This window comes from Cylas formicarius, unplaced genomic scaffold, assembly GCF_029955315.1.
Source record: "Cylas formicarius isolate icCylForm1 unplaced genomic scaffold, icCylForm1.1 PGA_scaffold_9__14_contigs__length_23061073, whole genome shotgun sequence".
In the NCBI taxonomy this organism is placed as follows: domain Eukaryota; kingdom Metazoa; phylum Arthropoda; class Insecta; order Coleoptera; family Brentidae; genus Cylas; species Cylas formicarius.
Window position 1 is genome coordinate 11,394,668 of NW_026844365.1, and position 21,660 is coordinate 11,416,327.

Below are 21,660 nucleotides of genomic sequence, written 5' to 3' on the forward strand. Positions count from 1 at the left end.
AAATAAAAAAATAAGCTTAATAAACAAATACATATTACAATGCAATATTAAGCAAAAAGAAGTTGAAAACAATTCAGCAAAAGCAAAATAACATGTAAACGAACGTTCTAATAATTTAGTCTGGCGAGGTGCAGGAGTACCCTCAAAACCGAACATTAAGAATGTGTATATCAGCCGTTAACTTCATTTTCATTTTTTTAAATCAATTTTTTATATATTAATTTTGTAAAAAGATAAGGGGTACTCTAAGTTCCGGAAACAAACGATCAATTAAAATTTCCTTCTATTTTGTTCGACGTCCTTCAGTTTGTAGGATACTACTTCATATTTACGACCGTCCATACACAGGGACCATACACTACATCACCAAGTATAAATTCAAATGTGCTTCTCGGATGCACCTTTTTATTATACAACACTATATCTCAATTTCTAGGAGATTTAGTACATGGCATACGCAATTTTTAATGTAGCTACTGTCCCTGTGAGGTAGGGTGTTTCATTAATACTGTTTGCCACCCTGTACACTCGGCGAATGCCGCGTGCGGCCGGGAAGCGAATTTTAAAATTCGTGCCAGAATGTATGATACATTTGTCTTCTTGTTCGTTGCAATATCGCATCTTTTAAGCCGAGGAGACTCCAACACGAAATCGTTACAACCTACAAGTTGCTCAGGAGACTGCTACACGTTTCTGGGTGATATACATGGGGATTTGCCGCTCTTCTTCGTTGTACAGGTTGTCTCGCGAGTCGTTTTCCGTTTCGCCGCGCAGTTAAAAAAATATACTAGCAATTGACGATTTTAGTACCGAATGAGTCTGGCGGAAACAATATTAGTGTACTTGAGAAGTAAAATTTAGAACGCTTGTTTTGGTTTCATTTGAGTTTCTTGTTAGCGTTGTGAATTCATCCGAGTCTTCAGCATTAAAGAAAAAATTGACGTGTTCTGATGTAAAAATGTTTTTCTTTGTACCCTTCTAACGCATTTTAATAGAGCTGCAGCAATGGACTTGCAACTTCCAGGTTTGCAGCTGCAAGTTATATATTTATGAATACTTTGCCGCAGGCAATATTTAATTGGTTCTTAATTTCACCACCCAATTAAAATGACATATTTTGCAATTAAGAATGCTTCATTAAACTTAGGTAAATATTAAAATTTGTTATGGTAATTACAATTTAACATGATAAACCTTACAGCGTTTACAATACTGTTCATATCACATTATCACATCTTTAAAAGCGGAAATTTCTGGGATCTATTAGAATTTTTTGCACACAAACGATGTGCCCTGTAAATAATTCCAACAATGTTCGAAATAAAGGTTATAGCCCTACTATCTACTTAGTTTCCTGGTATCCGAATTTTTCCAACGGAGTAAATAGTTTTCAATAAACTAATTGTTTTCTGAAACCATTTTTTCAAATATCTCGAACAGCGTATAACGAAAACCGTAAATACAAAAATTGTAGCCCTTGATACGGCGTATAACACTGTTTGACCGGATTAGGTATTTTTTGTACGAATTTTGATTTATGTTTAATAATTTAATCTCTAAAAGAACAATTTTCAGGGTCTTTTAGATTTTTATCCATAACTAAAACACCTTGTATATAATCGAAAAAATGCGTGAAACAAAAGTCATAGCGCCGGGTCTCCCTCGTATTACGGTTGTAAAATTCTTCCGATCTGGTAAATGGTTTTGGAGGAAAAGATGTTTTTCTCGATGCCAAAATAATAAAAAAAAATACTTCTCGTTATTTTGATTGTTTATTGTTCCCAATTTAAGGAGTCTAAGTGGGGGTCCAGACTTCTACTTCTCTCCCAAATTTGAAGTCATAGCTGCAAATTTGGGGTACTTATGTTTTTTAATATTGCACAGAATATCGCGAACACCTTGTAGAATACTTAAAACATTAAATACAAAAGTAATAGCTGTCTATATGGGCTATATCGTCATGTAAAAGAAGCTGACATGTAAAATGACATGTAAAACACAGATTTGAAATTATTGCCAATTTTCAATAATAGGGGGACCCATTTTTTTTTTAATTTGACCCCTGCATATTTTTAAAAAATTGTGAAGAATAAAAGTTTATGGAGCCGTATCCTCTTCTGGTTCAAGAATTTTTGGGTCTTGTAAACGGTTTTTGAAAAATTGTCTTTTTTGTAGACCCTTGCACACGCGATTTTTATTTTTTTTTAAATACTTCCTGGCCCCCAGCCCCCCCATTTTCAATAGGTTCCGTCAAATTTGCATTGTTCCATTCCCTCCAATCAAGAACGCTTTACACGATAAAATTGTTGCTCGTATACCAAAGTTAAGTATATGCAAAAACGATAAATTATAAAAAACCTCTCTAAAAACGTAGCTAGAGCAGATAGATAGTTTTGTAGTGTAGCATTTTTGAAAACGGTCAGCAAAAACATTGCACGCGATCAGATGCGGCGCATTCGCCATGCGGTCAACAATGGAGTCCGTAAGGCCGTGCCCATTATCGATTACTGGACCGTATTTCATTCGACGTCGTCTTTTCTGCCTCTGCAACGTCGCATCGACCGTTCGGCTTGATTTGACACGTAACAGTGAGCGTGTGTGTGTGTGTGTGTGTGTGTGTGTGTGTGTGTGTGTGTGTGTATCTGTGTGCGCCGCGCTGTGGCATCTTTCTAAATGCGTCCCTCTCTGTCCGGGTCGTGGGAAAGCACTTGTGGCTCACCGCTAAGTCGAACAACTGTACAATACCGTGCGGCAGGTTCATCCGCGACGTTGCCGTTGCCCGCGCGAAATATCGGTTTTCAGGGAAAATGGTAAATTAGAATTAGGTGAAATTAGTATTGTTTATTTCGGACAGTTTACGGGTTATTAGTATCTTTACATTTGAGTAAGCGGAGTCGTATCAATGCTGTGTTGACCAAATGAGAAACTTGCTATAGAAATTGCTATTATTTGGTAGAGGATCAATGATTTTTTGGCAATATTTAGGTTTGTTTATGGGCATCCATTTAAATGATTTTAAATTTTTCTGAAGAAAACGAAGCTTGGAAATAATGAGAAATCCCAAACAAAAAACATATTTCCAATTTACGAAGGTACAGAAACGGACGTCAAGATTTGTTTTTTCATATCCAGAGATAAAATATTTAAAAAGTCCAGGAAATGGAAAAATGCATATCGGACTGAGTTTTAAGAAACACATTGCCAAAGAGCACTCAAATACTTTGCTTCTAGATTGTGCAATAGACAAATTCACACAATTTCAACCTAAAACTCAAGAGGTAGGCAACAGTGACTCTCTAAACTGGCACCGTAGCACCCGAACTGTGATTTTTAAAAACCGTTTCAAAATCACCTGGTGAAAAGACACCCAAATTATTTTCTCCTCGATTCTATTATATGCTGCCTGAAGCTATACGAAAAATAGGGAAATTTAAACAATTTAAACGCAAAACTCGAGAGAAACGTAGACAAGTTAGTATTAACCTATAGAGCTAAATTATCTACAATAAAAAACAGTGACGTTATAAACTAGCAGTTCATGTATTAGTTTTACATACGTACATACTACATACTTATTGTTAAGAAAGAAAAAATGTGTAATTTTGTGAGCATCACGTACAAGCATTTAAAGCTTCTTGTAATTTATGACGATCTATTAACTAGAATTATAATTTTGGCTAATTGTCTATATATTTCCTATAGTAAAAAAATCAGATTTTTCTAATTTTTTAAAAATCTCATTGTGTTTTAAATTAATTTGATTTGTCTTTTAGGCGACGTGTTTAATATTATACGTGTAATTTTTAAGTCGTGTGTTGAACAAAAAGCAAATAACTTTCCAAAAAGAGTGGTTATGTTTGCAACTACGAGATAAATCTGGAAGAACGGATCTGAACAGCCGCGCGCATGCGCGATGGCGATCCGTTCGCCTCTACTTTCGTGACTACGGTGAGGTTTTATTTCGCGCCCAACCGCTTATACTGTTAAAATGCCGGAGTAAAAGAAAAAATCCTCTTGATAGCAAAGCGGCGTTCCCGATCCCGCGCGGTTCAAGACGACATCGATAAACAAGACAATTTGTTAGCGAACGGTAGAGACGGTATTTAGTGCAACATACCAACAATTCGTCTGACAAGCGGGGATGAGGCGCATACGTCAAACGGCACTGTAAACTACCTGCACCAACGGTTATCTACGAATTCGTCCTACGCTTCGTTTATACCGAACGTCTTTACATGGGGCCCCGGCCTCACAGATTTTTTGAAATCAATTATACAATTTCCCCGTGGGTATCAACATATACTAAATAAAAACATTGTATCGGTCCATTTTACCATCCAATATAACCAAGAACAAGCAGTATGCGATCTCAAAATACAAAAGGATATAACACGAGCAATAAGTTCATATTTTATATCTCTTAATTGAAGATTTTAAATCCCTATACAAGAGACGCAACATTAAACAGCAGACTCGTCCAAAATATTTACTTACTGCGCTTTGGAATAGTCAAAATTTTAATTCTTTTTAATTATGAGATGTGTTAAATTTGGTAATTTTAAGGATGAAGTAGAGCAAGTGCTGAAGACCTGGCGGTTGATTCAAATAATCAGATTAGATTAGATTAGGATTAGAATTTAGCCTGCCTGTCACTGCAACTGAAAAGATCTATTGTAACTCTAGTTAAGTATAGACCTTTATCTAGGCTGGTTTCACCCATTCATACTTCTTCTTGGCGGAATGTGCATACCATTATTCCTGAAGGCCTTCCTGTTGTAGTTTGACAGGTCTGTTGGCTAATGGACTTGTGAGGAATTGTTTATACTATCTTTGGCATGAAGTGTCTCACCACCACTGCCTGGATTCTTTCCCCATCCATTTTTGATGGATGTTTTTGTAATGGGATTAGTCAGCTCACAAAAATTCTGTTTTAATGTGAAAAAAACAGTTTTATTGCAATTGGTTATATTATTCGTCCTTAAGCAATGCTTCCTGTAAGAAGTTATATCGGGGATAGGAGGATAGTAGAACTACGAGAGGTTGAGATTTCAAGGTGTTGCGCACATTGTCGTCATACACATCTTACTTAGAAGAACCAGTGACCTCGAAGGGGCAAAGCCAGCGCAGTCCGATATAAGTGGATGGTATCTGAGCTTCGACATATATCAATGAGATCGATGTGTTGAAGAGTTAAAGTTTATGGACTACGAGCTTATGAGTTACAGAACACCAAAGGTTTGCAAGAATTTCTCCCAATAAATATTTTTGAAAACCCCATAATCTGCAAAAAATTTTAAAGACATTATACAGTAATGCGAACTATATCAATATGTTTCTACCATTTATCATTAATATTCTGACAGGGCAAGTCGCGGAAAAAAACAACCACTAGAAGTTGCACCTTCACCTGTCTTATGTCATTCTATCAACTCAACTCAGCAATAAAATAACATATACTAACCAAAAGTAACCAAATACTTGCTTATTTCTACACAAAAGTATTTGGTTAGTTTTTGTTATTCTGTCATTGAGTGGAGTTGATAGAATGATAGGAAACAGGTGAAAGTGCATTTTTAACGCCTTGTCAAATACTACCGATTAAAATGTTTATGTATGTTACGTTCGTGTCAAGCTCGTTTTTGGTATTGCGTTTCTAGTTACGTTTTCATAGTGGTTCAATTTGTTCACTTCTGCTACTCGATGGAAAACTTCGTTTAGATTTAAGAAAAATATGTATAAAAATGTCTTTTCATTTATCATCAGATTGTCTAGTTAATCCCCAGACTGATTAACGCATCAATCATTTTGCAGATTGCCTAAAACAGCGTAATCAATTTGCAGTTTTTCCAAAATAGTAGTGATTTTGCATAATTCCAGGTTACAGAATACCCATCGGCGATGTATAGGGTGAGCCGTCTATCTTGGGACACTACCTTATCTCAGAAACTATAAGGGATGGGGCCAAAAGTTAAATACAAAAGTTAATTGGGGTATTACAAACTTTTAGTTTATTTTAATTTTGTATATACAGGGTGTTTCATTTTTCGTGGGCGAGTCTCAACTTTTTTATTTTAAATGGACCACCTGGTATACCACTTCAATTTTGAATTCTAGACATATTTTGTGTATAATGTCCAACCGTTTTTGACATTTTTAATTGTTTTTTGCGAAAAATGACGTGAAAAAAAGTACGTGAATAATGGATTTCATAAGAAATTTCGATACATATTAATACAAGATATGCGAAAAACTACCAAAAAACTTTTTTATGTTATGATTTTGTCATATTTAGTCAATTAAGGCAATTAAGACAAGGTAAAAATGTCCGGTAATACCAAACTTAAATATAGGAAATCGCACAACAAAACCATCAATCTCAGACATTTTCAATAAATATTTGTGAATACAAACATCTACTTTGGAGAACGACTTATAAAAGAAGCTACTACTGTTAACGAATTCTTTTAAAAAAAATCACCACAGAAATGTCGCCAGAACTTCCAGAAATTTTGTGATCTGAGAGGCTAAAACCTGTATATATAAATAAATATTTTGATTCTTAATGGAGTCTTCTGTGGTTGTTTTATGGTTTCACCACCGACATGGCGGCTCTAGAAGAAGATCGAAACCTCAATGTGAGAGAGTACAACGAATGCGAATGGACGACAATTGTACATATAAAAAAATCAGTAATTTGTTTTTTTTTTGCTACCTGCCCTACAAATTAAAAAAAAATAAGTACTGCTTCAGTTTGGCGAGCACTAGGGTGCGTGCCTAGTTGCATAAGCGTAGATAAAATGATGGATGGTGGGGATTTACTTGTATTATGTTACGTTAGATATCACTTACCCTACGAGCTTCGCAAAACAAGAAGCGCGGAAAAAAGGCGGGAAAATATAGAAAACGGAGCCCGGTTCGCAACGTTACCTCATTTTATGGGTACATCACCTTCGAAACAATTTGCGTTACTCGATAATGTAGCTTGTTTTTCATTTGGTGAGCCATAAAATTATTATAATCTGTGCGGCAATTCCCGCCCGTTGCCTATTCTACAATGTATATTTTGATTTATGTCCGAAAGCGTTCGGCATTTTGCGCACGCACGAGTAATTACTTGTTTTGCTATGGCGAATTATTGCAAAGCTCCGAGAAAAGAGAGTAGACTCGCGTAAGCTGTTACATAGTGGACATTCTCGATTCGATTACTTCGGATACAAATCTAGCTCCAACAGGCTGCATAGCAGAAAGTTAATAAACGGCGAGGAATGGCGTACGTGTCAGCTAGTTAGCTGATGGTTTTCCAAGGGAAGAACAAGGACGCACGTTTAAGGAATAATTAATGACAATTCTTTATAAACATAGACTCTTCTTTCTGAACTAATTATTGACATTTAAATTTATCTAGGTAAAGAATTTTAATTTTTTTAGGTTTGTCTTGGAATACGAGATATGTATTCTGAATGTTTAGTAGATGCACCAAAATATAAATAGAACTTTTTTGACGTCGATTCATCATGTCTTCCATATTTACGACTGAACAATGACTTCGGGGTTTAAATTCAACTATTAGAATATAAGAACCATTCCAGTCAAATTCTATGTGTTTTGGAATACAGGAAGTGGGTGAAAACTTTTTGGATTCTCCTTCTGTGAGAGGATTTTTGAAATTCTGCATTATTTTTAACTTCCATACTTGTAAATAAAGAGAAGAGAAATTTGATTTAAAACGGAGGCAGTTCTGGTAGCTCTTGCAACGATTTTAATTTTAAAAATACAAACTGCAAAAATCAGAGAAGCTTCAAAATTCAACACAAAAAACTAATTGTCATAATATTAATCTGGCATAGTTCAATTTTTTAAACAACGCGATGAACCGACTCCGGAACTAGAAAATTCAATTTGGCTGGTCTCGTGGACATTACACAGAAATTAAACGGACTTAATTTGCAGCTTCAGGGAAAAGACAAAGAACTAACTGAAATGATTTCTGATATAAAAGCATTTATCAAAAAGTTAGAGTTTTGGTAGCAAAACCTAATTAACAGCGATGCCAGGCATTTTTCTATTCTTTCAGGAAAGATATCTCAAAATCCATTAGAACCCAATGACAGCAAATATCATCTAGAAATAGTTTCTACTCTGAAGGATGCCTTCAAAAATTTTTAGTAGTGCATGGAGATTAACAAAATGAGACATTCAAATGTATAGCTTGACGTTCAATTAGATTTAAATACCTCTCGATTATTAAACTTAAATTCTCACAACAACATTAATTAAGGTTTTATTGTCATTTTTCGGTATATATAGTAACAGGTAGTTTGTAAATATTACATTTGATAAAGACACGGTGTTGTCGAAACAATTGTCATGTGAAAATATATAATTTCGTGAAAATTTGAACTTTTAGTTCTTATTTATTTTGTTAAAGGATTTCCATCAAATAAAAGCCAGCTCAGTTCAATTTTTGAAAAAGAATCGGACCTCAGATCAGAATAGTGCAAGTTCGTTATAACGTTCCGAAACACGCGAGCGGGTGAAAACGAGAAATTTACGGGCCGGTAGTTAAACGTAGGCGTGAAATGGTGTAAAAATATCTCCGGCATTCCGCGATTATTGCCGCGTTTATTATGTTAATTAATAGGAATTTGTTTATAGGCCTTAGCCGTCGCTAATTACAATTAAATGCCGCGCATCAAAGCTTGCGAGAAAATCCGTAGATATTCAAATTTTTTTGAAGGAGTTCGCGTATTTAATCGGTGTGATGTATGGGGAATTAAAAGACTCGTCAGGAGTTAATTTTTACTAATCGCGTTTTATGGTCCGCGCCTACGCGATCGCGTTAAGCTGTATCCATTTCTGACTCGTTTCCGGTTTTACGGAATATTCTGGCGAAGCACAACAGTCACTCGTTCTTTCATTGGTTTGTCTGTGCTCAATTTTTATTTCTGATTTTAGGAAAATATAACTATACTACTAGAACTAGTCCACTATGGCTAGTGGTCATCGGTATTAGGGCTTGCTCTCATCTCTGTGTTTTAGGTCTCTCTTCCTTTCGAAGTGTCTCTGATTTAGATCCCCATCTCACTCTCTTATGAACCGACATCTGAAATATTTTTTACTGAAGTTTGTATCATCAAAATCAAACAACTTGGTTTCTAAATAGCATTGTTTCTCAGAATCGTAAATGAAGCTAACACAAACTGCCACAAAGCAATTTTTACAGCAAAAGTTATGACAGATTCCTTAATTGACAATTTGGCAGAATAATATCGTAATCCAAATTGTTAAACCAAGGTCATGAACAAAAATAATGCATGGTCTTTACCACTTTTTTAGAATGATTGTCTTTGATGATTTCAGTTTTCGGAAACTGTCAGATATCAACAAACGTGAACACTGAAACCATCAAAGTATCAAAAATCCCAAAATTGATAATATCCTTCCAGGCCAGTATTAGGCTGTAGAAATTCTTATTTGCGAAGACTACCCTTAGAATGATGGATGATCGTCTTGGATGATTCCACTTTTCGGAAAATCTCAAATTTCAGCAAGCCATCAAAGTATCAAAAATGCCAAATTTGATAATATCCTTCCAGGCCAGTATTAGGCTGTAGAAATTCTTATTTGCGAAGACTGCCTTTAGAATGATGGATGATTGTCATGGATGATTTCACTTTTCGGAAAATCTCAAATTTCAGCAAGCCATCAAAGTATCAAAAGTCCCAAATTTGATAATATCCTTCCAGGCCAGTATTAGGCTGTAGAAATTCTTATTTGCGAAGGCTGCCTTTAGAATGATGGATGATCGTCTTGGATGATTTCACTTTTCGAAAAATCTCAAATTTCAGCAAGCCATCAAAGTATAAAAAATCCCAAATTTGATAATATCCTTGCAGGCCAGAAATTATTATTTGCGAAGACTACCGTTAGAATGATGGATGATTGTCTTGGATGATTTCACTTATCGAAAAATCTCAAATTTCAGCAAGCCATCAAAGTATCAAAAATCCCAAATTTGATAATATCCTTCCAGGCCAGTATTAGGCTGTAGAAATTCTTATTTGCGAAGGCTGCCTTTAGAATGATGGATGATCGTCTTGGATGATTTCACTTTTCGGAAAATCTCAAATTTCAGCAAGCCATCAAAGTATAAAAAATCCCAAATTTGATAATATCCTTGCAGGCCAGAAATTATTATTTGCGAAGACTACCGTTAGAATTATGGATGATTGTCTTGGATGATTTCACTTATCGAAAAATCTCAAATTTCAGCAAGCCATCAAAGTATCAAAAATCCCAAATTTGATAATATCCTTCCAGGCCAGTATTAGGCTGTAGAAATTCTTATTTGCGAAGGCTGCCTTTAGAATGATGGATGATCGTCTTGGATGATTTCACTTTTCGGAAAATCTCAAATTTCAGCAAGCCATCAAAGTATAAAAAATCCCAAATTTGATAATATCCTTGCAGGCCAGAAATTATTATTTGCGAAGACTACCGTTAGAATGATGGATGATTGTCTTGGATGATTTCACTTTTCGGAAAATCTCAAATTTCAGCAAGCCATCAAAGTATAAGAAATCCCAAATTTGATAACATCCTCCCAGGTCAGCATTAGTATGTAGGAATTTTTACTTGTGAAGACTATCTTGGATGCTTTCTCTTTTCGGAAAATCTCAAATTTCAGCAAGCCATCAAAGCATCAAAAATCCTAAATTTGATAATATCCTTCCAGGCCAGTATTAGGCTGTAGAAATTCTTATTTGCGAAGGCTGCCTTTAGAATGATGGATGATTTCACTTTTTGGAAACATTCAAATACTAAAAGCCTTCAATTTTAAATCTTAACGAAGTTTTGATGAGGCCTTACGCTACTAAAATTTTCGCAAAATTAAATTAGAGGTGTTTTGGGTTTTCTTCAATTGTCTTTTCAATTGTAGATTATTTTTCCTGCCTACTGTTTCTGTGTGAAGTGTCCATACCATCCGTATGTGCGGTAATGGACAAAGTATAATATTAATATTATATAAAATATAATAGAACATATTGTTCTTTTTGTAAGAAATAGGTACAAATAAACAAACAGTTGAAAGGAAGATATTAACATGAAGAAAAGGAGGAATGGACCAAAATATGGGGTGCTATTGTTACACTTAATCTGTAATTGTAAGGGGCAGTGCTGGAAATTTGATGAAAAGAGTACCACCTTAGTTTAAATTACTAATACTTAAATGCTAAATAAAAAAAAACAAAAAGTACGATATTGCGATATGGTTGGGGAACGCAAATGGTAGAATTTGAAGGTATAAGAAATTCTTTTTTATTTCTGATTTCTGCTTTAATATTGCAAACGATGATTCAGTATTCCTAAAGCGATTACTGGACTTTCTGGTCAATCCGCTGATATGTATGTATACATTTTGGTTAAAGTTCTATGACAAATGACAAAATTGACCTCGCATCATCGTGATTTCCTCCACTAGGTTACAAATTGATGGACTTTTGGTCGTTAGTTATCAGGAATTGTTTCCTATGTTCAGATTTTTCTAAAATTAAGTGGAGGCACATCGAATGCAGTTTGAGCTCGAACGGTCCGGGCTGAGAATCCTAAATTGCAGGTCGACCAAATTCAAACTAATAATATTATGCGCACGCAACGCATATATGAAGATCATACCAAACTCGTGACGGAGTAGTATTCCCATAACCTCTGGTGTCAAAAGGCGCACACCCGCGGTCACAAAAAGGTACTGGCAAGCACACAACGCTCACGACGCCTAATTGAATAAATCCTCTTAAAGGGAATTTCTTCATTACCGGCAACGCGCCAAAATTACGGTGATAAAACATCTAAAGCGAACATGAGGAAGGAAAAAAGGAAAAGAGATGAAACGTCCGGTACTTTCAGTGAGGCCGGAACCGTACGAACGGGCGGTAGGACGATCGACGCGGACCTTAGGGCCTTTTTAGCACCACGATACACGATTTCGACGAATCGGTAAGTCGGCGCTCTGTAATCTGTTTGCTTAAGGTCAATCTTTGAAAAATCGTTGCGCCGATTCGAGTTAAGACGTTGGCTACGCTAACTAGATGAAATTGTAGGCAGGTAATCATATTTCAGCACCTCGACTCGCGGAAAATCCGCAGATATCGCCCGATACGAATCCGTTAGACGTTAGCCGCGAGTTTTTAGTTTTAGCTACGTTTGATGTTTTTGCTAATGATCAGATGTTAAATTTTTGGAAATTATGAGCAGTAGAAATAAAATTGAGCAATCAGTTCGTGAATATTTTAGAACTACCATATAAAAAAATGTACGAAAATAAACTAATTTCCTTCCTTTTTTCAAGTTAAAAATTCAGTACCTACTAGCTCGACAAGTTTAAATATGTCAAGCTACTTCCAAAAAAGGACTGCTAATAAACAGCAGAGAGAGATTCTTTTATCTTCTTTATTTTGAAAAATTTTCTAGTGGTTTCCAAGCCTTTTTAAAAGCCAACATTATAATTCAATTACTTTTGGTTTGGTTACTTTTGTGGTTTAACACATATCTTTTTGCATTACATTACACTGTACAACGAATTTGTCTGTTTTGTTGTCCTACTAAATGATCCAGGCTACCAAAACTAGAATCTATATCCTCATCTATGATCCACCCTTTTTCCTTTTCCAACCTTTCATGGCATATCATCTGCATGTTAGGTCCTAATGTATTTTGTTCCTCTGAGATAAAAAAGTATTTTATGAAATACCTCTCCTCCTTTTAAAAGAACATCTACATTGAGAAACCTTGTAACAGCTCAAGTATAATTTTTGTTGCAGTATTATCGTTTAAGCAACCAATTAGAAATGTGAGAAACTGAGTTTTCCAAAAATGAAGCATAACCACAAAGCACTAACAGTTGTAATGTAAATATGACAAACTTACCTGATATCTCATAAATGTTATGCAAATGTACTTTTAGAACCACAATAGGCACATCTGGGATCGGGATGAACGCTTCTTTTGTATGATCTAACTTTTTGATAGTTTCGATTAGAAAAAGCACCTTTTTATTAATAGGTACGCCTTGATATTTCGTATACAATTTTATTGTTTTTAATCTTATGCAACACTCGCAATAAATAATATTATTCATGGAAATTTAAAACGATAATAATTCTATACTTAGCCACCGTTATAGCCTCTCTTCTATTTCGAATGCCAGGAGGCCTTTCAATAAAATAAATAAAAAAACACATAAACTGGTCTGTAATTTATGATAAAAAGTTTGCAATTGTCGCAGTTCTTTCAATTTCATAGGAAACTTAGGAAAGCTAAAGCAAAGATGAACATACCCTTCATTTTTTGGATGCACCAAAACCTTCCAAATATGATTTATCGGCATGAAAGTAGCGTGTTTTTTCAATAAGGCAGTGGAATGGGAAAACTGCATTTGTAGCTCTATCTTCGCCAAGGTATAGGGAAAACTTTGTAGTAGTAGTAGAAAAGCTAGAAATCTAGAGTAAAGCAGGACATGCACGTATAAACAAACTTGGGATACATCTTTCTCGGAGTTTTGCAATCGACTGAAAAAAATTCTAATAAAAGCTCTCGTCCTTGGCGTTTTTTTTTTTCGCGTTAACGCGCGTATTTAGAACTGCAAATAATCCTATACGTTACGACGGAGAACGCATTACTGCACCTCTTCCTCGCGATATCAAATTCAAGGTCGCGTACGGGAAGATTACGAAAAAGATTATTATAACAGAGGTCGTGCAAAAAAAAAAACCGATGCCGTTCCGTAACAATTTATACGGGGTATTTCGTAATTTGTTGCCTGGTTATTGTACCGATAATGACTAGTGTGTGTATGAAGTCAAATAAAACGTTTAATAAAACTTTACTAGCTTCAGAGAGGGATATCCCAAAATTGAGTGTTTTTAGGTCAGGTAATTTTGAATAAACTATTTTTCTTCGTTGAGCATACTTCAAAGTATTTGAAGATTGAATGCAATGCATTACTTGAAAAACGAAAATTAATGGCCTAAAATGGATACTTGAGGCACACCGATTTCTTACTCAAGGTGGAAGTTTCTTGAGAAATACAACTAAAGACCTAGAGCACGATGTCATTGCACTATGTTCACCTCACTCAAAATCGTCTGATATGATCTGCACCACCTCTAATAGTGCTCTCTGCTAGCTGTCCCGTCTGAAACACATGTCTCTACTAGCGATCTAAACCATTTTTTTTTGTTTTTTTTTTGTGTTGCTCTTCAAAAGATTTCAGGGTTTGTTCAGCAAGATAACAGATGAGGTAGAATATCTCTCAGTATTTGTTTCGACTATCTAAATATTGTCATTTTAGAACTATCAGCACCTTCTGGAAATAAGTTGCTTGACATTTTTATTTCTTTAACTATGCACATCACAGACATGTTTTAGCTTGCAGTTTCCCGTAATAGACATTCAAATGCCTTGAATACAGCGAAAAATGTGACTGCACCCTTCTCCGAATCCTCTACAACGGTCTTCGCCACTTCTAGCACTGCTTTGATGTGAAGCCGCCTCGTCTGAAGTACAACTGTGTGTATGAAGTCAAATAAAACGTTTAATAAAACTTTACTAGCTTCAGAGAGGGGTATCGCAAAATTGAGTGTTTTTAGGTCAGGTAATTTTGAATAAACTATTTCTCTTGGTTGAGCATACTTCAAATTATTTGAAGATTGAATGCAATGCATTACTTGAAAAACGAAAATTAATGGCCTAAAATGGATACTTGAGGCACACCGATTTCTTGCTCAAGGTGGAAGTTTCTTGAGAAATACAAGTAAAGACCTAAAGCACGATGTCATTGCACTATGTTCACCTCACTCAAAATCGTCTGATATGATCTGCACCACCTCTAATAGTGCTCTCTGCTAGCTGTCCCGTCTGAAACACATGTCTCTACTAGCGATCTAAACCATTTTTTTTGTTTTTTTTTGTGTTGCTCTTCAAAAGATTTCAGGGTTTGTTCAGCAAGATAACAGATGAGGTAGAATATCTCTCAGTATTTGTTTCGACTATCTAAATATTGTCATTTTAGAACTATCAGCACCTTCTGGAAATAAGTTGCTTGACATTTTTATTTCTTTAACTATGCACATCACAGACATGTTTTAGCTTGCAGTTTCCCGTAATAGACATTCAAATGCCTTGAATACAGCGAAAAATGTGACTGCACCCTTCTCCGAATCCTCTACAACGGTCTTCGCCACTTCTAGCACTGCTTTGATGTGAAGCCGCCTCGTCTGAAGTACAACTGTGTGTATGAAGTCAAATAAAACGTTTAATAAAACTTTACTAGCTTCAGAGAGGGATATCGCAAAATTGAGTGTTTTTAGGTCAGGTAATTTTGAATAAACTATTTTTCTTGGTTGAGCATACTTCAAAGTATTTGAAGATTGAATGCAATGCATTACTTGAAAAACGAAAATTAATGGCCTAAAATGGATACTTGGGGCACACCGATTTCTTGCTCAAGGTGGAAGTTTCTTGAGAAATACAAGTAAAGACCTAAAGCACGATGTCATTGCACTATGTTCACCTCACTCAAAATCGTCTGATATGATCTGCACCACCTCTAATAGTGCTCTCTGCTAGCTGTCCCGTCTGAAACACATGTCTCTACTAGCGATCTAAACCATTTTTTTTTGTTTTTTTTTGTGTTGCTCTTCAAAAAATTTCAGGGTTTGTTCAGCAAGATAACAGACGAGGTTAAATATCTCTCAGTATTTGTTTCGACTATCTAAATATTGTAATTTTAGAACTATCAGCACTTTCTGGAAATAAGTTGCTTGACATTTTTGTTTCTTTAACTATGCACATCACAAACGTGTTTTAGCTTGCAGTTTGCCGTAATACACATTCAAATGCCTTGAATACAGCGAAAAATGTGACTGCACCCTTCTCCAAATCCTCTACAACCGTCTTCGCCACTTCTAGCACTGCTTTGATGTGAAGCCGCCTCGTCTGAAGCACAACTCCTTACGAACGACCCAAACAAACCTTTGTTGTTTTTCTATGGCATTTGTTTCATGCACTAGATTAAATTGTAATTTTAGATCTACCAGCAGGTTTCTGAAACAAATTAAATTTCACAAACGTATTGGTGATTTACAATCAAGTGCCTTGAATACAACTCGAAGGGTGGCTGAACCATGTTCATCCTATTCTAAATCCTCTACAATTCCGTATGGAACACAATTCACCACTAGCCATCAAAACACTCTTTATGTTTTTTTTAGGAATTTGATCACTACTCGAGATTAAGTTTCTAATTTACTAAATGAATCTGTTCCCGTATCTATATGCAGCTAATCGTTCTGACCAGGAAACCGTGTTCTGCGCAGCACTCCGAGAAACGATCCGAACCGAAAAATGCACGAATAAAGCATCGTAAATACGTCCCATTAACAATGGTCCGATTGTGGGATGGTAATTTGTTTATAATAACGCTGCCAATGATCGCGTAAAATATAGACCATTGTTGTTCCTATAACCGCGGGCGGTTATTAACAGGTAAAAACATTTTTAGCTTGTCGTTTGTCAATTCGTTTTACGTGCGGCCCGCGAGCCGATTGCGACGCAGCGAAAAGTAAGCAACTTTATTATTAAATTGTGTATTCAATGATTGTAACAAGCAATAAAAAGTGGTTCTTTCATCGAAACACATACGCGAGGCATAGATAATCGCACAACATGGCCGCAGATAAGATCTCGAACATCATTAGCGGATTCTTTATATGACGTTGTGGTTATAATATTTTCAATGGTGGATCTCTTTGTGCAATAAAATAAATTTGCATTCGCCGCGTGCAGGAACGGAATCTTTTAATTTGTCCGTTTACGGCGGCTGACATTCGCCTATCGCCTATTTTTATCGTTATTTGAAACTGTGATCGTCTAGGGTTTGCTCTCCTAAAGTGTTTAAACAATCGTTGATTGGTAACCCTAAACATAAACTCTCCTGGTTATATTATCTTATGTACATATTTTGGACACTTGTGTTCAGGAAATTACAGCTAAAATTCAAATATTTAGCAGAACAAATGCTAGATACTAGTGTTCTAAAGCTATTTATAAACATAATTCCTTTGTACCAACAAATCTGATTCTAAAGAGTGTCCTTCTAAATACATACGTGTAAGTTACGTTCTCCTAAATATACGTGAGCAAAGCCTAGACATAAGCCCTGGTTCTTGTGCTGACTCGCAAACACAAAATTTCAAACTGTCCTCAAGAAACTGTTCGATACACAAGTGTTGATGATTTTCTCTCCTAAACATAAAACAAAATAAAAAGTGGCATAAAAACTTGTGTTCTTAAAAAAAGTGTTTAAGCTCGGCTCTCTTAAGCATAAGCATAAACAAGCTGTCATAAGCAATTGCTTTTAGGAAAGCAAATCCTAAACAAAGGGGTATTATTTTTTGTTTGCTCTTACGTGCACAAACAAACACTTGTGATTACTTTTTTATATAAACGTTCGTTCCTTGAAAACCTTTCTGTTTAGTGGTCGCCATATTTAATATTTAAAGTTTCGGGAACTTTGGTTCTTCTAAAGATTTGGGTTCAGAGTTTTGTAGATAACAGGCATTGCGTAGAATTTTTAGTTGATCACAGATCACAAACGTACACAAACGTAAATTAGGGCTTGTTTCTAGAGCTCGTCAAAGAGTAAAGGAGCACGGGTGGTCTAAAATTGACCACATGATCGTTCTGCCGGACAAGTTTAAATGCGGTCCTGTAGCCGTTAACCTCCTGAGATAAAATGCATGCGTCGTATGGGTGTCATCACATAAGTCACGTTATTGCAGCCAAACGAATTTTATTATTTCGCCTCCGACTTTCTAACCCAGATTGAATAGATCTCTCCGCTTGCCCGGGCTCGGCGACTTTTATATTTTATTGCATTTTGATCGTGACAGGTGGATCGTTTGACGCACAACAACGGCCGCCATTGTTTTTACGTAACGCTAATTGGGCATTCGTTGCTCGCGTGAATCTTGCGTTTGTAAAAGCGTACGGACGTTACTCAACCGAGCCTCCAGGTATACGAATTCTATCACTTCTACGACTACCATCGCCCCTCGCCGTTCTTTTTCAATTGGTACAGGGTGTGCAAAATTCTGAGGTGTGGGAGGGTTCGGGGGATTTCTAGAGGCGACTGAGAATGTATGACCTGCGTTTGTCTAGCTGAATTTATTCTACCATTTTTTCCTTTTGAGGTATAGCACAAAGTTGATGTTTTTCTTATGGAACGATGAAAGTATTTTTTATTATTTTTATTTCTATCCTATCCTAAAAATCGAATAAGTAGTTTTTGCTGCTGACACCATTTGGAAATGTATTAATTTTTTTAATTGTAGCTTAATTTTATTAATGTTTTATTTACATCTTCATCTCACTTATTAAATGAAATTGTGTATTTAATGCCAAATGTCAAAAAAACTGAAACAAAATGAACATTAAACAAATAAAAAGCCAATATCCGAAGTTTCCTCCCTGACCGATCGACATCGACAATTTATGCTTTGAACCAGACATTTAATTTGTGCTTGATCGATATTAGTTCATATTTGCCTGATAACGTTTTCTGCATCATCTAAAGAAGCAGGTGGAGGTCGATGATCGCTAAGCCACCTACCCATTTGCTCCCATAAATGTTCAATATTTACCTCATTTAAATAGTTTTGTAGTATTGTTTTATTAAACACTATGTACATGTCCACATCCTACATAACCACATAACTTTGTAATTTAATTTAAAAATAATCAAGGGGTTGCTACAAATGGACCTATTCCTTGACCTCCTCGATCACCAGATCTAACCCCACTTGATTTCTACTTGTGGGGTAATTTAAAGTTAAAAATTTATAAGGAAAGATACCAACATGATGGCGTTTTAAAGCCTGCAAAAAAAAGAAACCAAAACGTCGTAGAAAGATCATTTGCTCAATATAAAAACGTGCTCAAAAATGTATTGAACTACGAATTACTCTTAACACCTCTTAAAATAGCTTTAATAGTCAATCATAAATTAATTAGTTTTTGTTAAGCTCTTTTTCTGTTTTCTTATTTCGCATATGACCTTTTTTGCTCTGTTGGTGATTTACAAACTTAGAGTAAAAAGTCTACAGAGTGTTCCATTTAAAAAGAGTACCTTTTCCTCATTATTTCCTAAACCCTGCATTCAATTGTTTTTCTGTTTTAACCATCGTAATCAGCGGAAAAAATTCTACTAGTTTGCTAATTTTACCGACTTCGTATGTTTACTCATAAGAAAATTACCACACTTAATTTAGACCAGTCTGTATATATCCAAATAGAGTCAGCAGTTGGCGAAAAAATGAACTTTAAAGTTGACCCTAATTTTGGTAGTGCGTTAATTTCGATGCAAAGTTTATTTAGGGCTCTTCAGCAACCCAGATAGTTCTCACAGTTTAACTTGGTTAGCTTTTTTACAGTTTAGCTTGCAGGGGAATATGTAATCTGAAACAGTTTACGCTGCACTAACATATTCGGAATATAATTTCGTCTACTAGAAAATACTACTACAATTGGTAACTTAAGCATTCAGAGGTTAACGTGGTCCTATCAGTACTCATGGTGACTTTGGCGGTGACTTACATTCCGAAATACCAAAGACACTGTCTAAAAAATCCTCTCCTCTCTTCCAGTCATTCTTCGGCCGCACCTACAACAACATCAGCTCGATATCCGAGTGCAAAAACAACGGGAAATGCGTCATCAACAAGAAGAACCGCACCGCGTGCAAGGCGTGTCGCCTGCGCAAGTGCATGATGGTCGGCATGTCGAAAAGCGGCTCCAGGTACGGTCGTCGGTCCAACTGGTTCAAAATCCACTGCCTGCTGCAGCAGCAACAGCAGCAGCAGGTCCAACAGCAGAACCAACAGCAGGTCGACATAAACCTGGCGGCCGCGGCAGGATTGTTCAGACCGAACCCGTATCTATCGCCGTTGTTCAGCAGGAACCACCACCATCACCACCACCACCCGGCGTCCACATCCGTAGGCGTTCGGGAAACTTCGGCTAGCGAATCGGATTCGGGCGCGTCTTCGGCCGATCCCGACGACGAGATGCGTTCGACAAGCGCGTTGAGTTACTTGAGGCCGTCGGCGTCGCCTCTGAGTGATCGCGTAAGTGACACCGAGTGTTTTACGAAGAGAAAAACTCGGATATCGTTAAATAACCCGGCGTCGATATCACCTGCGTCGTTGCCGTCGATATCGCCCAGTTCGTTGGCCGTCACGAACAGGTGGTTCCCGCCTCCGTTTCCGCCTATAGGGGATCCGGCGATTTGGCGTGAGATTTGGTTGAGGGGGCAGCCGACGGTGGCGGCGCAGGCACCCGATCAAGATCAGCCTATTGACTTGTCCGTGAAGCAGGCGACCATGATCGAGGACGCGGGTAACGAGGACAGCGAGGACGGGAACATCGACGTCGAAGGCGACGACGTCGTTAAGTCGGTGCCTTTGGATTTGACTTTAGATCGCTAGAGTGCGACAGAAATGTTTGGGGTGGGAGGGGGTTCGGTTTAAGAAATTGGACGCAAGCGCCACGAAAACTTTTTACGTTTCAACGATATTCGAATTTTTACTGGTCGTCTGGTTTCTGAATTGCTTCAGGTGTTCGAGTTTCGGTGAAATAAACAAAGAAAGCTTGAATCAATTTTACTCGCTTTCGTTGGAATCAGTTTGAAGTTTCAACCTATGCGAATGTGCATATTCGTCACTGAACTAATTCAGGATGTTTAGCTTTCGCAAGACAATTTCTGGAATTTCAGTATTTTGGTACGAATTTGAACAAAACAATTAATATTAATTAATCTATCTTGTTTTAAAATCATCTAATAAAATGAAGTGAAGAAGAAAGTTTTGCCAGATTGGTAAATTTACCTTCAACAAAAATTATTTTTGCAGTTTTATGGGAATGTTTAAATTGCCATCAACCTTCCAGTTATAAGTGGATTGAACAGAAACAGACTTTCGATGCAACTTAAGTATACTTGAACTTTAAAGATTAGGATTCTGATGCATCTACTTCTCCTTCTGCTACTATTGACTAGGAAAGTTTTCCTGTTTGTCTAATATCTAATTGTCATCAACTTCCCAGTTACAAGAGGATTGAACAGAAGCATACTTTCAGTACAACTCACGTGTTCTGCAATTATATAAAAATTATAGAAGCGGGTTGGAACTTTAAAGAAAAACAATCTGATGATTGTTTTTCTTGTTTTCCTGTTTATCTAGCTTCACACTGTTGAGGTGATGACAGAAAGCAGCTGTTCGGTGGTCATCTCTATGGTCCTCTTCCTCTGAGTCTTGCATTCTTGTATGTCTTTGCTAACCTGAAGCTGTTTATTTTATGACATCTTGAACGTCATATCTCTCTTTTATGCCCTCGGCAGTTTCTCCGTCTCTAAACGTAATTCCCAAGATGGATCCTAATACTTTCATTTCTATCGTTCTTATTTTCTGCGTTGTGGCTTCGTCTATCGTCTCGTGTTTCAATGGCGTGTGTCATTTTGCTATATCGTTTGCTTCAAGCAGGCAGATATTCTTTTCGTTTTTTACTTTTTTTTTTTAATTGTTACAGTCAGTAATGATCATCCAG

The 21,660-nt window shown here is 36.5% G+C and overlaps 1 protein-coding gene across 2 annotated transcripts in view; it reads left to right on the forward strand.

The window, feature by feature from the left end:
* The window catches only part of LOC132707656 (probable nuclear hormone receptor HR3), a 60,908-nt gene extending 39,634 nt beyond the window's left edge, over positions 1–21,274 (forward strand). The window contains exon 3 of one of the 2 annotated variants that reach the window (XM_060679578.1): positions 19,671–21,274. In XM_060679578.1, coding sequence (XP_060535561.1) covers positions 19,671–20,543 — 873 coding nt within the window. In that variant the 3' untranslated portion in view covers positions 20,544–21,274. The remainder of the gene's footprint in view (positions 1–19,670) is intronic. The other variant, XM_060679579.1, reaches the window with a different exon arrangement.
* Positions 21,275–21,660: the final 386 nt, after the last annotated feature.